Below are 17947 nucleotides of genomic sequence, written 5' to 3'. Positions count from 1 at the left end.
AGAGTTAAAGTGTCTTTACACACAGGAGTTAAAGGGAGAATTCACCCCCACATTTAAGTTCTGTCATTAATTGCTCACACTCATGTTGTTCCAGACCCGTGAGACCTTCGTCCGTCTTCAGGAAACACACATTAGGATATTTTTGATGAAATCTGAGAGCTCTCTGGCCCTTCATAGAGAGCGAGGATGCTAAGACGAACAAGATCCGGAAACATAGCAAGGAGGTTCAAACTTCATTTTACGAAGCTACGAGAAAAAGTACAGTTCATCTCTGTTTTATCCTGGCGACAATTTGGACAGTGTCCACTGAACGTAAACAGCGCATGCTTTTCCACGCAGATATGTTTTCTACATTGTTTACACTTTAACCTCAGCATAAACTACGGGTTTGGAAGGACATGAGGGTAAATAATGTCAGAATTCATTTTTTTGGGTGAACTAACCCTTTAAGGCTTCATTGCCTGCTCAAAATTCAGTGTAAAGATGCAATGCCAGACTGAATTATGCAGCTTGGACCCACGTCAGCGCTCGCTATCAAAGGCAGTTTATGCTATGCATTTATGCCTCCTCTGAGAAGCACTGAAAGCATAAATTAAACGACACGTCTGGTGAAGCCTCTGTGCCACTTGATCGTAAATTTGGTTTTAGAGGATAAATAGAAATCTAGAGTTCATGCTCACCAGTAGCCTGCCAACAAAATGTCACTATCACGAAGTGCATTGGAGTAAACTTTAATGTAGTGTTTTAGTGGTTCATTTAAGACATGCAAACGGATCAAACCCAAACAATGTGTGTATAAATAAATTATGATGATTTTTGTGTGTGTGTGTGTGTGTGTACATATGTGCCTGTTTTTGCTTGAATGCTGTGCATGAACAATGCAGATTTCAGACGAGACCCTAATTATATATAATATGGAGAAAATTATGGATAGAAGTTAAAAAGCTTCTCCATGAAGTTTCTTTCATTTTCACATTCTCACAAGACTTGAACTGATGTGGATCACTTGTGGATGTTTTTCTCAGCTGTTTGGACTCTCATTCTGACGGCACCCATTCACTGCAGAAGATCTACTGGTGAACGAGCGATTCAGTGCTAAATTGTGTTTAAATGAAATTCCCTCGCTTTCACTTTACTTAATCTGAAATGAGACACTCTCTATGTTCTCTGTAAGATTTCTTTTGTTGCTGTGAATTTTTCGGCCTGTCTTTCAAGCAGGAAAAAGTATTAAAGGCACAGAATACACCAGCAATGTTTTACTCATAAAGACTCGACACAAAGACTAATAAAATGTATCGAGCACAGATTGCTTGCTTATGGCTCCTGGAGTTGCATAGCAACAGAGACGGGCTCCAGTGAGCACAGGGAGCTGGTGGCTGCTGATTAAGCCTGTATTGCCTTTAATTATGAATAAAGCTCCAGTTGCATTGAGTCCCATTAGCCACACCCAAACTCAGAGCAATCAAGACACTTTTAACGTGGGATAAATCAGTCAAGACTGCAGTTAAACCAGACAAATCACACACACACACAGTGAGGACATCTCATATATTAAATGGTTTATATAGAGGTGATGATATACACCGTAAGTAAGTGTAGTTTTAAAAATGCTACGGTTAAAAACTGTTAAGAGGTTAACAGTAAATTCCTGTACTATACACAGGGGAAAACCGTAAACATCTAAGCAGAATTAAATGTAAAATGAATGTTAATTTTACAGTAAAATGTTGTTTATTGTACAGTTTTTAGAGTTAGAACAAATCAATGTACAATGTGCAACGCTCCACATTTAAAAGAATTAGATATTCATGTTTTTTTAAATAGTTTTTGTTATTATTTATGTACACGTGGGCTGCATGTTACATCTTCTGTTGTTTAATGAGTGTTTATTGCATTAGTTAAGTGTCGTGTGTGTTAACATGAGTACATGAATGACTCTATGTATTGGTATACACTTCTGCGAAGCTACTTGTGATCTTTAATTCTTCATGTTTTCTTTTAGCATTATTATTATGGTTGCTGTCAGTATGTTAAAGGTACAAAGCAGATTTTAATAGCAATGTGCATTGATGAATTTACTAGTTTACATTCAAATTGTTTATAAAGTTTTATACTGTAAAATTGTAAAGTTATATAATCATTCTAGTAACCACAGCTGGCAAACTACAGATTTTTTTTTACAGTGTATATCAGCTCACAAAAGAGGTTGTAAAAATATAAAATAATTTTATTAATGTTCCCATTAGATTACAAATATATATATATATATATATATATATATATATATATATATATATATATATATATATATATATATGGAAAGTTGACTATGGTTTTATTTAAAATTACACATACACACACACACACACACACACATACATATATATACATATATATATATATATATATATATATATATATATATATATATATATATATATATATATATATATATATATATATATAATTTATATAAATATATACATAAAACATATATATATATACATATATATATATATAGATAACTTTCCATTAACATTGTAATTTTAAATAAAAAAGAAAAATAAATACTGCATAAAATAAAAATAATAAATTAATTAAACATTGCCTCTTGGCAGGAATAGAGTCTTAAACCGCATCAACTGCATTACTACTGAAAATAAATAAATGAAAACGACTTGTCATTTAAAACTCTGATATTTTTATTATTGCAACTGGAAGACAATACATTACATAAACATTATTTTTAGTTTCAGGAGAAATATGTGGAAAAGTAACAACATGATGTGACATTTATTGTCATATAGACAATGTGGTTATTTACATGTATTGATGAAATAGTTTGATCTTGTTCTTTGGCAATATGATTGCACACCAAGGAAATAGACAGCTTTATACTCGTACAGCATTGGCATCTGAGTGTATTGAAAATAGACCTGGTCAAATACATAGTCATCGTGATTCCATTGTGCTCTAAAAAAATCATACCAGACCACTAGTGACTTAGTACAAGGACGAAAACAATATTTGGCAGAAACAAACAACATCAACAACATCGACAAAACCCTTATATTATTTCACACATAATTTCAGAGGCAGTGAGAGTTTTCCAATAAATAATTCATGCATATTGTTCTCCCCCTTTTGTCTTACATGGATCTGTACGAATCTTAGCAATTAAAAATCAGCCGTTTTTGGTACACAAAACAAAATGGCATATTATGGGACCCGGAATGAATTGAAAGCGAAACAGCATAGCAGCAGCTTATTGCCTATATGCGGATCAAATAAAGCAGGGCCGTCTTCTTTGACGTCGTCCTCGCACTTACAGGGCCGCTCCATCGCTACACCCCCTGCCGAGGACAAACCTTCCTATTAAAAAGTGCTGAAGAATCGAGCTGAACTGTTTCAAAATGTTTGAAGAAAACATTCAGAAAGCGACTCGCACATGAAGCGGAAGCGGAGTGTAAACGTCGTGATGGATGCTGCGTAGACAATAATATGTACGATGCCGACAGATGTCCGCTAGCAGCTTTCAAGACAGCATTAAAGCAACAGTTCACCAAAAAAAAAGACGATTCACTGACAATTTACTCACCCTTAGGCTATCCAAGATATAAATGAGTTTCATCCGAAAAGATTTGGAAAAATGTAGCATTTCGTCACCTGCTCACTGACGGATCCTCTGAAGTGAATGGGTGCCGTCGGAACGAGCGTCTTAACAGCTGATACATAATCATCCAAAACATGAGCCCAGTCTGTCTTGTAAAGTGAAAATCTGCATGTCTGTTCTTTTCAGAAAAGCCTCTATCCATAATGTTGCCTTCACCGGTGGAAAAAGTCGTCTCGTCTGAATCAGGAGAGACATATGCACAGTTATTTAAAGCCAAAACGCCTTAAGCTGCCCCTATTGGGGGTTATGAAAAGTTCATATTTTAGTTTTGGGAGTCGCCAACGACAGGTCGAAATGCACGCAAGGAAAAAGCACTTTCATTTTCTTATGCATTTATTTACAATATGCATTTTTTTTTTACCTTATTTGTTCAACGACTTCCGAACGATTCGTTCAATGATTCATTGGTTACATTTAAAGCAGTGTTTGTGAGCTTTTAACGCTCCAAAAGCGTAACCTAGTGACAAATAATGACTATGTATTTTAATTAGGACCAACGTGAAAAGATCAACAAGTGGGGGCGGGTAATATGCTCATAAATCACTTTTGACGGCTTGGGATTCACTTTAAAAACGACACATCTCAATGATTCAGAGTCAACTGTATACACTGTATAAATGGCGCACTTTCAGATTCAAAACTTTGTAGGGATGTTTCAATTCGCTTTTGCCAAAGATCCATGTGGATTATTGTGATGTTTTCATCGGTTGTTTGGACTCTCATTCCGACGGCACCCATTCACTGCAGAGGCTCTATCGGCGTGTGACGCATTTCTCTAAACCTGTTCAGATGAACAAACGAACTCATCTACATTTTTTTTGCGGTGAACTATTTCTCTGCAGGGCCCCCCTTGCACACGTGGGACATTCAGATTCACAGATGAAGTTCAAGTTTATGTGAGTTGGAAGCAAAAACTAAAGGAAACAGACAAGCCAAGGTCGACCGAGAAGTTTCGCGCTAATAAGGGATTATTCTAAAGCCAATTCTAATTCCTTGTCAAACTATTTCAGTACAATTTGTGATATCAATGCTGCAGATCGCACAATGAAAAATGACAGAGTATCGAACCGTTACAAAAAAAAAGAAAGAAAAAATAAGAACAGACATCCAAGCACATGAACTAAAGGCAGGCACAACCTTAAAGGGTGTACAGAGTGATAGGTCATCCAACACTGATTATTAACAACGTTTGAACACTTACATCAATGAATTGAAAAAGGACCACCAAACCGAGGACCACGAAAAAGGCAAAATCAGTTTCACCTGATATTCAATACAAGGCAGATCTGTTCATTAATGGGTTTCCGTGAAGTCTCTTCCTTTGGAAGAGTTGTCTGCCGCAGAAGAGAGACACAACTTTAAAAAAAAACAATTTATAATAATAAAGAGTAAAGAAAGAAACCTACGCTTTAAGAGACGCCTCTCTCTGTTTTGTTGTAAGAAAATAAGCCATGCCTCATGCTAAATATCTATCTTACATGATCTTTCATTTAGAAAAGAAAATACTTCTTTCTTATGTACAAGCACCCATGCAATATAACCGAAAAAACAGGCAAAAACTGCCTTCTGTGGGAAAAAAAAGGGACTTTTTACAGTGTTATCCTGACAGGACAAATTGCTTGGATTGTGATGAAGATTAAAAAAAAAAAAAAAAAAAAAAAAAAATCAAAAAAAGGAATTTTAAAAAACACCAACAGTTTGGCAACACAATAGGCATTTGTGACATTGCTTCATAAAAGATTAGTTTTAGTGTGCTTCAAATAAGAACTAACACCAGAAATGTTTTAAACACCAGGCGTTTAAGAGAGAATTGGCATATTGCATTTGACCTTTACGTCTGGTATCCACTGGACACAGGCCATTTTATACGAAACATTTGCTGCTTAATAAATAAATGGGTCAATGACATGTAACAAAAGTTATATGCGAGTCACTTTAATGACTTCTGTCACGTGGTGTCACTGGTAATTGCACAAAGAATATATTTTCTTTACACCTTAAATATATTAACCATTAAAAAAAGAAAAAAAAGTGTCTAATTAGGGGTTTGTAATTGAAAAAACGTCATAAATGGGCAAACAATCTGATATTTTAAGAATTAAAGACGATCATAAGAGTTTGCAAGCATCCTATTTTTATTTATGTTTTGACATTACTTTGATTTATCAGACCAAATCTAATTTGCTTTAAAGTATTATTATAATATTAATTAAATGCAGTTATTTTTTAAAAGGAATAAAATGGAATGCCATACTACTTTTAATGACATTTTAACTCCATACATTAAATCGCTGCATGCATAAATTGCGTTTTTAAATTAATAAATAAAGCCAGACCAAGACAACTGAGAGTCATGTCATTGACCCAGATATTCATCAGATTTAATCTTTTTTTTTGTGTAATATAGGTTGGTATCACTACCTTTCAAACTGTTCCTGGTCTTACTAAGTGTGCATGGATTAGCTGCACTTTCATCAACGGGTTTCATATCTTTGGCACACTTGAGAGCAGCATAAAAGAAAATCTCTCCATTCAGCTTTCTGATGTGAACTAGAAGGATTGCTACAACATAATTCATTTGAATTGTTCGGTAGGCTTGATGAATTAAAAGAAAAACATTTTTTCCACTCGAATGACCCAAATTTTTACTATGGCTTTTTTCCCCTCTTCTCTCACAGACGCGCGCGCACACACACACACACACACACACACTCTCTCTCACACAAAACAACATGAACATGAGAATCTTTCACCCTGGAAATCAAATCTGACAGGGACAACAGTGATTTTATTGATATTGCAACGACTGACTAGAATTCACCTGATATCCTGGAACAGAAGTATTTAGATCTGTGTGAACGGGATTTTTTTTTTCGTTCATTGCTAATCATTGGCTTCCTCTTTCGGCTCCTTCTTACACGTACGCAGAGCGTTTTTATTGACGCCGGTGCGCACGCCGGCCAGGTGAAGCAACGACCCCGCCGCCTCCTTCATCTCCTCGTCTTCCTCCTCTTTGACCAGCAGCTTTTCGGCCCGTCTCTTCTTCAGGGGAAGCATGTCGCCGGGGGTCCGTAGGTGACCTTTGGTCCACAGCAGTCTTCTGCGCTGGAGCAGCTGGGAAGGAGGTGGCGTGGCGTCCAGCGGAAAGTCTTTCTGCTCCTCCTTGACCTCAGTGAGCGTCACCTCCTGGCCGGGGCTGTAGGCAGAGAGGGAACCCTGAGTGGAGCAGGAGGAGAGGGAGGAAGAAACGTCCCCCTTCGCGTTTAGGGACTGCGAGCTGCTGTATGTGTGGTCCTCCTGCTGATCATCGCTGGGTGGAGGAGAGTCACTGCGCAGGCTGTTCTTACCCCGGGTCAGATAGTCGCCCAGGGCGGATCTGTTTTGGCAGACAGAGAGAGGCGAATCATTACTAAACATATTCCAGCTAAACACACGCTGTTATCCAATAGGACGTGACCTGTGTTCAGGATCTCTTTACAGGGTGTGCATTATATATATATATATATATATATATATATATATATATATATATATATATATATATATATATATATATATATATATATATATATATATATATATATATATATATATATATTATAATATAAATGTATATATAAATGTGTGTGTGTTTGTATATATGTAAATGTGTTTGTGTATATATATTTGCTATTTATATCTCTTTTTATGGCAATTTTTTTAATATATTAATATTAAATATCATATTATTAATTAAAAATCATGTTGCATGAAGACGGTTTGTAAATTTCCTACAGTGAATATATCAAAATGTAATTTTTGAACTTTACAGACAATTTTTAGTTTTTTCTAATAGTTGCATCTCGGCCAAATACCGTCCCATCATAACAATAGCTTTCCAATGACATTAATAAAATAATATACAACATGATTATTTGTTTGCCATAAAAACCAAGTAAGGTATTATTTCTACACTACTATAGTAACTCATAATATTATATAATACGGTTTCTTTTTACTGCTTTTGCCATTTTTATTATTGCTAACATTTCTATTTAGCTTCAGTTTTAGTTTCATCGCTTCATTTAGTAAATGTCTGTACTTCATTCACTTCAGGTAGCTGCCAACATTGAAGTTTTTTTAATATTTACGTTTTAATTTTATTTCACTTTTTTCCAATTACCACAAACGACTTGAACGGTTAAGCACTACAACACCGATGGAGGAGGACATACTAACCTCACGGCTGTGGTCCTCTTGCTCACGGGACTCAGAGGAAGGGGTCTGATAACCGGAAAGAGCCCCTGAGCGGCCACACGTGAGCTGTGCTGTATCACTCTCTGTGGAACTGTGGAAAACAAAGCCCAGTCACAACACACGCCAGGAAACATACTGCACCGGATTACACCGCTCACATTCGACCGGAGGACAGGCAGGTTAGGTTTTAGATTGGTTTTGCTCACGGATCAAAAGACGAAAAAAGGGTTTAATAAATAAATAAGTGTAGTACTGCTTTAAATGTGTGGTTGAAATGTTTTATTACAACGTTTTTGGTTTTTCTGAGCCAAAAATAAAATAAAATCACACAATTTTTCCCAGATTTACTAAATTTACTCACTAAAATGTCATTCAGTGTAACACTGTTGTTTCCAAAAAAAGTATGACTCATTAAAACATGAATTAATTTCACCCCAAATACTAATTAGTTGTAATTTTACATTTAAATAAAATAATTGTTTTACTTTCCTAGGTTTTACCCATTTGTTAGAAGGATTTTTTTGTCATTTAAAAACACATTTTTTTTAAATTATTTTATGTATTTTAATATGTCCATGTATAAACATGCTTGAATTTTTACATAAATATTGTGTTTCACTGTGCACAATGTGGCATTATTGCAACCAAATTTTGACATTTTATTTTCCAAAACCTTACAAGTACAGACTTGCATTTGAAGTGCTTTCTCTGGACATCACTTTGTGAAATTGTTTTGATGTGGACATCTTAACGTCTTTGACACTCATACAACATCTACATTACTGATAAATATAAGAAATGCTTAGGACTGAAAAACAGCGGTTCTCAACCTTTTTGATGTCAAGGCCGGTCACCGTCCGGGACAATTATGCTCAAACCCCCCCCACGAAGGATAAGACACCTCAAGGTAATGACAGAGCTCCTTTCAAAATGGTTTGCTGGTTTGTTTACAGAGAGGCCTGTTTATTATAAATACAATTATATATATAACAATTATATTCTGTTATTTCTGGGAATAAATATCATTTGTTGAAATATAAAGTATAATTTTAATTTACAAATAATTTAAAAAGCAATTTCTACCTAATATAATGTTTTAGAGACTATTCAAATGTATATTAATTAAAAATTATTAACTATTTTTGCAATTCTATCATTTTCAAGTCTTAAAAACATGGATAAATTAGGGAATTTTAAATTAAAAAATAGAAAAAAAAAACATTTAAAAATGTTTTAAAATATGTCGGTTTACAAAGCTTAGATTTTCAGCTGTTTTTAGGTTAATTTGAGCTGATTTCAAAACCAACTTAAGCTGTCTTTTGGGGCTCTTGTGCTGATTCCCTCTTTTGGTTCCTGGTGCCGTAATTGAGGACCACTGCCCTAAAAGATCACCCCGAGAAACATCTTGTCCACCTCACGGGAAAAACTCACTCAAAATGAAAATCCTGTCATTAGTTCCTCAACCAAAGCTACCGAATGACTTCAGAACACATGAAGTGTGTTACACAAGTCATATAAATTGCTTTCATGTTGCTTTTTGTCGCCTTTCTGCATGGAAAAGAGCAGCTTGAACATTCTGCTCAACGTCTCAAAAACAGAAAGTCGTTAGTATTTGGAACATGAAGGTGAAAAGTAAGATGGACACAAAATAAAACATTTCATCATAAACATTAACCGGCTGACATTACGTCCGCTCAACTGATTTGCTGAAAGCTCAATAACGGTATTCAATCCACCGCTGCTGGTTTCACAGCAGGCAAAAAAAAATAGAAAGTGAATCTCCCGAGAGCGAAGAAATTATGACAGAAGTTTCATTTTGAGTGAACTATCGCTTTAAGAGCCGCGGAGAAAGGACACTAGACAGCCTTCACAGGTGTCCAGCCAGTCACAAACTGTAAGCTAGTAGCAAGCTTAAGTGAAGCGGCCTTGAGCTAAGACTGTCCGGCCGAGCAGTTGACACACACACACACACACACACACAGAGAGAGCTCTTTGCTTTTATGTAGACAGCCATCAAGACATTCACATCACTCAAACGCCAATAGCCCTGCTCAGACACTTTTCACAGGCAGCTCTGCCTCCATTATTCCATTATCAAGAGCAGACGAGAAGGAGAGAGGAGCCTCTACAGACAGATAATGTATCCATTTCCTTCCATTTAGCTGCTTGCGGTGGAGTGGAAAGAGAGCGCCCTGATTGGAATCGAATGGACATTTAAACGGCCGGGACACCAACAGGGAGCGAGAGAGAGAGAGACAAACAGATGGACGGAAAGAGAGAGAGATGAAGGAGCAGTTGTGGGAAATAGGAAAAAAAAAAAAAGAAAGAATGAATGATTCCCAAGATATTACCAAGGTAATCCCCAGGCGCAATGCAGCTATTTGTGCGATAAAGAGGGGTTTTTTATAAATCGAAGTCAAGGATCTCTTTGCAAGGTGCTTTTACAGGGGGCATGAAATCTCTTGACGGACACAGTTTTCTTTCCTGTTTTGACATATTTCCTATCGGAACCGGAAGTTTGAGTGGGACTTACTGGAGGTCTCATTGTGTCATTGTGATTTTTAATTGCTGAAAGGTGATAGGTGGTAAAATCTCAGCAATAAAAAGTACAAAAGCTGTCGCAGTGCCTTTTCAAAAGGTACATGTTTGTACCTAAATGATTCATTCTGGTACCTAAAAAGGTACGTATTAGTACTAACGTGTACATATTTGAACACAATAGGTACAAAAGTGAAGCTTTTGAAAAGGTACCGTCCCAGTGACATCTTTTGTACTTTTAAAATTTTGTACTTATCAATTAAACAAAAAAAAGTGTATTAATTTTATTTAATTTTTTTATTTATATTTATTGTTTTTATATATTTTTAAAGTTCTATTTCAAATAAATGTTGTTATTTAAAACCTTTTATTCATTAAAAAAAATCCTGCATCATGGTTTCCACAAAAAATAAGCAGCACAAATTATTTCCAAACTGGAAAAAATAAATGTTGTATTAGCAGAAAATCCAGGTTTAAATACAATGCATTTTAAAATTACTGTATTAATTATGTATTTGTTTTTTCAATTACTATTTTCATTATATTTTTGACTAACTAAATGCAGTCTTTAAAAAATAAACTAGAATACGGATGGTTTCACAGCTAGCAAACAGCTATTTAAACCCACAAAACATTTGACATAACTGAGTCTTTAAGAAACAGAATGGAAGACATACAGGGCTTTAGGGCTTTTACCTTGTAAGAGCACTCCTCCATTCTTTCTGAAGAGTGGACTTCCTGGCCATAGTGGAGGACTGAGGGTTAAAAACAGAGCCAGAATGAGAGATAAAATCCAGACACTGTGAAAAGCATTGAGTGATAAAATCGCAAAGAAAAAACAATATTTTATGAACTTCTGAAATCCTAGTCAAAGCAGGGGAGGAAACTAAATATATGAGATCATGGTGTGGAATGCAAACTGGAGACTGAGAGGTACCTAACTGAACCAGTACAGACTTTCTGGCGAGGCTCGGAAATCCCATTATTTACCATGATTGCTCATTATAGACTGTCCATAGCAATGGATCCAAATGGCTTGTTCTTCCAATAACAATCGATATAATCCTTTAACTCAGATTGACTCACTCTTTTAGTCCTGAAATCAGATCCTCAAACCGACAGCGAGCATCACGTTTTTTTAAGCGATATGAACAGTTGGGGCTGTTGAGGTTTACAGATGAGCAGACTGGCATCACATTTATCTTATCTCATTATTCTAACGTTGTAAAACGCACCCCACTGTTTCAAAATGTGTAATTTTTTAACTCCGTATAAGCAGCTGTAATTGCATAATAAATGCTGTAGAAGGCCAGTGTATATAAAACAGCCACTCATTACAACACACACTTGAAGTCGTCATGAAATCTTTTGTAAATGCATGTTATTGATCTTATCTTACACAATCCAAATGCAAATGAATGGGTTAAAGTGCATCGTTTTGAAACCCTTTGTAACAGTTTTAATAGCGAAGGATCAGCGATCTTCACGTACAACCGTATGGGCAAACCAAACCGTAAGCCGCAGAAACGTGAAGATGTGAACTTCTCGGGTATTTTGGGTTTTTCAAAAACCTTAATTTTTCCAATTTGTCCTAGCACTTTTGCCAAATCAGAACCAAACCACAGCAGAAAGGTTCCCCAGAGGGTGAACAAAAAAAAAAAAAAAAAAAAAAAAACGACTCATAACGTAGCTGAATCACATCACACGGGGAAAAATTGTGGAGGAAAAATCAAAAATAGTTACAAATACGCAACCATTTGTCCTATCATCACGAAAATTGGTACGCACAGTTTTGGACCAAAATTTCACAAGTGTCTTTAAGGACATTTGCATATATGAAAACACGGCAGCCAAAGGCCAAGAAGTTTGAGCACCTATTAGACGATCTAGGTCAATCAGAATGAAACTCACTGGGTCTATTTGACTCATAGCCTAAAGGTCTGTGAGAAATATTAAAGGTGCAATAGAATCTAAAATTGTAAAAAACAGTTCTGTACATGGAAATGACGTACTGTGAACCTCAAACACCAATGTTTCATCCTTCTTGTGTAAATAAAAAAAAAGACCACTGAAAAATAGGTGAATCGAAAACGTAACACAGAGCGTGACGTGAAGTGGATCCCTCCTGTGTTTCTTTCCTGTTATGTGAGCTATTGAAATTAGCTGCACTGTTAAACAGCCAATCAGAACAGAGCTCAACATTATTATTCGGGACCCTTCAAATACGGTAAAAACGGACTAAACCTAGGGCTATAATGCACATGTACATTTTTTTTGCCCTTAATTACGCCACATAAACTTTAAGCAGACATCAGAGAACAATTTAAAAGACAATTTAAAATCAATGCATTCTACGGCATCTTTAAAGAAATCTGCCAAATCGGGCAAGTAAAAGATACATGGATGCATTTATATAGCTCCACACTGACCACAAGGTAATCACCCCCTGCTGGCCTCAACACAGCACCTCTTCCAGCAGCAACCTAGTTCTCCCAGGAAGTCCACCATCCACGTACTAACTAGGCTCAACCCTGCTAACTTGTCTGCCTCCAAGACTCTTCAGCTGATGAAAAAAAGCCACTTACAGAACAAAAGCGAAAAGTTGTGTGTTTGTAAACAGAACAACACTGTATAATTGACTGTACAACTGTTTACACAGTAACCGGCTTTCATTTCCCCAAAGAGAACAAGGGACCACAAACTACTGAGAGCAGCTCCTTCATCCCACAAGTGGAAGTGGGGGAAAAAAAAAAACAAGTAAAAAGCAAGAAAACAGACACGACATCTTCTGTTGCTATGGAGTTTAGTGTTGCTAAGCCTATAATGTATTTCTTAGCACTAACTGTCTGTCCTATCCCTGTTTTTTTTTTTTCTTCTTTTGCCAGACAAATAGCTTTGTGCTACTGTTCCACCTGTCTTATGCATGTGTTGCCATGGAGGTACTCTGGTCGTCACAGCAACAGCAGAGGAGAAGAAACGATTCAGGAAGGGCGAGCATGTTTCGTTTCTTTACATCCCACAGATTCCCCAGAGGACCATGTCCGGTTGCTGACAAGTGTTCAAGAATGAGTGAGGAACTGACCCCAAACCCGCACACACCGAATCAATGTGTTCTTCACAGGAAGGTCATAAGAGAGGTCAGGAAAAAAAAAAAGCTTGTATGCGATCTTTTTGCCTTTGGTCTTCCTATCTTTCTCTTTCTTAAAGATAAAGAGAAGATTTATTTAATCCAAAGCTCTTTTACGGTCAAAACGATTCATGTCATGGTAGAGTTTAACATCCTCTCGGTCACATTTTGTTATTCCACACTAAGACGCGCTGGTTTTTGTGCTCATGCTCTTTATTTAGAAACGGAAAAGTCTGGACTAGGATTTTTAAGGCCTTCAATATGGAAAGTGTGAATGAAAATAACAGAAGAAAACAAACCAACTAAGAGGGAAAAAATCAAATAGCTGGAAGGTGCAGAGGAAAAGAAAAGAGAGGAACAAGAAATGGACGGCAAAAAAAACCCTTAGTGACAAATTGAGGCGTTACCTGTGGTATTGCTGAGGAGAGGCAGACGGGGAGGTAGAAGGTTTTGGAAGCCGAGGGGAATACGGATGATATGGAGTCTTCTTCAGCGCCTGGATCAGATTGTGTCTGTAGTCAGGATCAATAGACCAGAGAGAACCCTTTCCTATGCTCTGAAATACAAAAAAGACAAAGTACTGATGTGATACAACCATGGCAGGTGATAATAATGAATTCCAGGTGCTTTGGAGGCTGTGCTTTAAAATTAAACTATTATTATTTTATGATATTAGCTACCATCCTACAAAGTTTAACTCCAACCCTAATCAAACACACCTGAACCAGCTAATCAAGATGTTCAGGGTTACCTGAAAACAACTGCCAGGTCTGCTGAAGCACGGTTAGATCTGAAGTCTTAGAAATGTGACCCATCAGGATCCGGATCGGTCTGCTTTTTCGATTCTTGGGACCCATAGCAATGCACATTTTGCATGTATCATTTTAGTTCACATAGCTCTTTCCTAATGAGCTGATGGGAAACGTGCAGCGCTGTGGGGTCTCCAGGATTGGAAACTACTTCTATTAATGCAGACAAATTAAATAGGAACAAATAGCCTAAGAAAGAATAACAACTGTAAAATCTTAGAAATGTGGGCATTTCCTCTTTTAAAAGAAAAGATCCTAGAAAAGTCATCTTAAAGCATCTTAACCCTTAAAAGAGGTCTTTGGGTCCGAAATAAGGAGCACAGACAAGAACTTTTAAGACGCTTAAAGTGGTGGAGAAAAATGGACAAACATGAAGAAAGAGAAGAAATGTGTTGCACACCATACACGACAGTGATTTAAAGACACGCTTATTTCTCCGACACAGAACAGAAATGGAAGCAATGAAATAAGTTAAACAGGCAGCAATGCAGCAGCGATGATTTGTGTCTGTCACGACCTTCTATGAGAAAAGTGACCACCCAAACAATTACAGCACTTTCAGAAACGTTACTGTTATTTCCTATTAAAAATATGTTAAGTATGTCTCTGTGTGTGTGTGAGATTGAGTGAGTGAGTGAGTGAGAGAGAGAAAAGAGAGAGAGAGAGAGAGAGAGAAAGAAAAGATTTCAAATTTCACATTTCAAAGCAAAGACTTATAATAGACCCTACTCTTAAAAGCGTTCTCTTCTCGGACAACCAAACAATCACAGAAAAAAAAAAACTGTATTATAGCTAGCAACGGGGGTCAGCCCCACCTCCTCACTAAAGATAAAAGTTTTTGTCTTTTCCTCGCTTAGAGTTGCTCCCGTATTGGTCTTGAATCACTTTTTAGCTAAGACTTCTTTGAGAGGATTTTTCGAATCTTTTAAGATTACGGGCCCAGGGCTTTTCAAATGCTGTCCGGTGGGGGCAGTGTCCTGCTGAATTTAGCTCTAACCCTAACTCTAACCCAAAAAAATCAAACTGAGGTGTTCAGAATTACTTGCAAGGAGGGTTAGCACCACTTCCAGTTTAAAGTCTGCAGGTCTCAAGAGTTAAAAGAGACTAATCTAAACGCATTTGAAACAGAATTCACTTCAGCCTGATGCTCTCAAGAACCTTCAAAGTTCCCATTGAAATAAACGGTACATTATCAGAGAGTACATTTTTGCGAAGTATTGAGGAAAAGCGGGGAGGAGGATTAGACCCAGCACTCGAGACCCTTGTTGTCTAGAGAATACAGAGGCACCTTTAAAACTGCCTCAAAAGGCAACACTGGCATATATTTTTAGATCAAAGAAGCCGTTCTCCACCTAATTAAGCTGTCTGCCCTCCATCAGGGGCTTCCAGAGCCACATTTCACTTTACCAAAAAACACAACTCACACAAGGCATGAAATTCAACCCGTGCCGCTTTGATCTCGGCTCTCGTATTAAGCACAAAAATAAGTGAGACGGGATGATGAAAGCACTCTGATATTATCGTAGTTACAGAACAGCCGCTATAGCAATGATCAGCAGTGTTTACCGACACACTACACAAGGCAATTAAGGGGAAGGTTTGATTAGACGGGCCGACAAGCTGGCAATTGCCAAACGGTTGGGGGAAGCAACTTTATTTCATGTATCTGTGTGTGTGTGTGTGTGTGTGTGTTTGTGTTTTTCACACTGCTGGAGGAACCATTGGCCCAGCGTGCCGTTTCCACCCGGGGTGCAGGGTAATTCAAATACACTCCCCATGACTTCATTCATAACTTCCCCCACCAGTCTTCCATCTGCCCTCAATTAGCCATCAACACGCCTGCAAAACAACATCACAGACTGACGTACATCATTCACCAGCTCCGGCGCGCCATCCGGGGGACGGCTGCGGCTCACCTGCCTGCCAGAGCCGCAAGACCTCTCTCTACAGGAGACAGTGGAGGAGCGGACATGCACCTGTGGTTTTTACTGGTCTCCAAGGCAACAAGTAGAAGAGAGGGACGGCTGGTTGTCTGGTTGGAGGCTTTGGCACGAGCATCTCAGTCTACATGGAGACAATGATGGCGCTTTAAAACCAGCCCAGACCCATGTGCTAATCTTTCCCAACCGTGGTAAATGAGGAAAGCAGATCTCTGCCACAGACTCTACGCTCAGAGAGCCAGAATACATGATTGCCTATGTTTAAAAGAGAGGGTTTCTACTCACGGCTTATAAAAGTACACACATGAATGTTAAAAGGGTCAAATCATGGAAAACTGGATTTTCCATTTTTGGAAACTAAGCTGCAATAATGGCTTCTTCAGAAATATTCACGGTTCTATTGACACAACCTCATTTAGACACGACACCCTATATATTATTTTAATGCTTATTCAGTATTTAGGTCAACCTTAGTGTGGAGTACACCTGGTTTGAAGTTAGCTGCAGCAATCACGCCGTAGAAAATATGGTAGCAACATTCAAGTTAACCGTATTTACATTTAACTGATATAATGTTAATATACCAATCCTATTGAAGTACTGAAATCTGTTTTGCGCCATTTTAATAAACTGACAACTAACAAAAGCAGGTGTTGAAAAGAAAGTCACATGATGAACCAAAGCTAACCAAAAGCAGCTTTTAACTAGTAAGATATATAGAAGGTGCATAGCTAAAATGAAATGAATGAAAATGAAATGAATGAAACTGAAATAATGCAATTAAACATTAATTTAATAACATTAGATGGAACAAACAACCCTAGTATGAAAAACATATATATATATATATATATATATATATATATATATATATATATATATATATATATATATATGTGTACTTTTTGTGTACTTTTATACACATAAAATATACCTATATAAAAATAAAACTTACTGCTAACCAATTTAAAGTTTCTACTGTAGCATTTTTAGTCATTTATCGTTAAATTTAGCACAATTATGAGAAAAATAATAATTGTTGATTATTCCCTTGAAATTGTTCGATTATTTATTACATTTTTTAAATAATTGTTGATCATTATTTATCAGCCCAATTATCAATGAATGATGTTTAAGCCATTGCTTGAGGTAACCGCATAACATATTTTTAGATGGAAATAAGCTAAAAACTACTGGAAAATATATTGCTTTTAAGCCTAAAATGTGAACTATACATCAGATTGGTTTCTTCTTTAAATAAAAAAAATATGCATAGTATTATAATCCTATACTAAAACTACAATTAAAACAACGCAAAAACCCTTAAGATAACACGAGAAGAACACAAAATAACATGAAATTTTGAAAGATTACCACTTTGAATGATTATGTAATTGTGGCATCTGTAATTGTTATTGCGATTAAAATGTTTATTAACAATCACACAGCCCTAGTCAAAACTCCATCAGCAGTGATTCAAAGGTTGTCATGTATGTACACAAAACGCAAAACAGCGAATGACTCATTATATGATAGTAGATGTTTTTTGACAAGCTTTTTAAAAGTATGTAATGGACAGTTGCAAGTTGCAAGGGTTTGGGACTGTGTGTGTTTTATTTGTGCC

At 36.8% G+C, this 17947-nt stretch overlaps 1 protein-coding gene across 4 annotated transcripts in view; it reads right to left on the bottom strand.

Moving 5' to 3' along the window:
* Positions 1 to 2684: 2684 nt before the first annotated feature.
* The window catches only part of LOC122324611 (forkhead box protein N3-like), a 34363-nt gene continuing 19100 nt past the window's right edge, over positions 2685 to 17947 (bottom strand). For 3 of the 4 annotated variants that reach the window (XM_043219155.1, XM_043219154.1, XM_043219156.1), the window contains 4 exons: positions 13982 to 14130; positions 11144 to 11202; positions 7892 to 8000; positions 2685 to 7049 (listed from right to left, as the gene is read on the bottom strand). In XM_043219155.1, coding sequence (XP_043075090.1) covers positions 6557 to 7049; positions 7892 to 8000; positions 11144 to 11202; positions 13982 to 14130 — 810 coding nt within the window. In that variant the 3' untranslated portion in view covers positions 2685 to 6556. The remainder of the gene's footprint in view (positions 7050 to 7891; positions 8001 to 11143; positions 11203 to 13981; positions 14131 to 17947) is intronic. The other variant, XR_006247209.1, reaches the window with a different exon arrangement.

Source organism: Puntigrus tetrazona, chromosome 20 (genome assembly GCF_018831695.1).
Source record: "Puntigrus tetrazona isolate hp1 chromosome 20, ASM1883169v1, whole genome shotgun sequence".
NCBI lineage: Eukaryota > Metazoa > Chordata > Actinopteri > Cypriniformes > Cyprinidae > Puntigrus > Puntigrus tetrazona.
The sequence above is the reverse complement of the archived record's forward strand: the minus strand, read 5'-3'. Positions and strand labels throughout refer to the sequence as shown.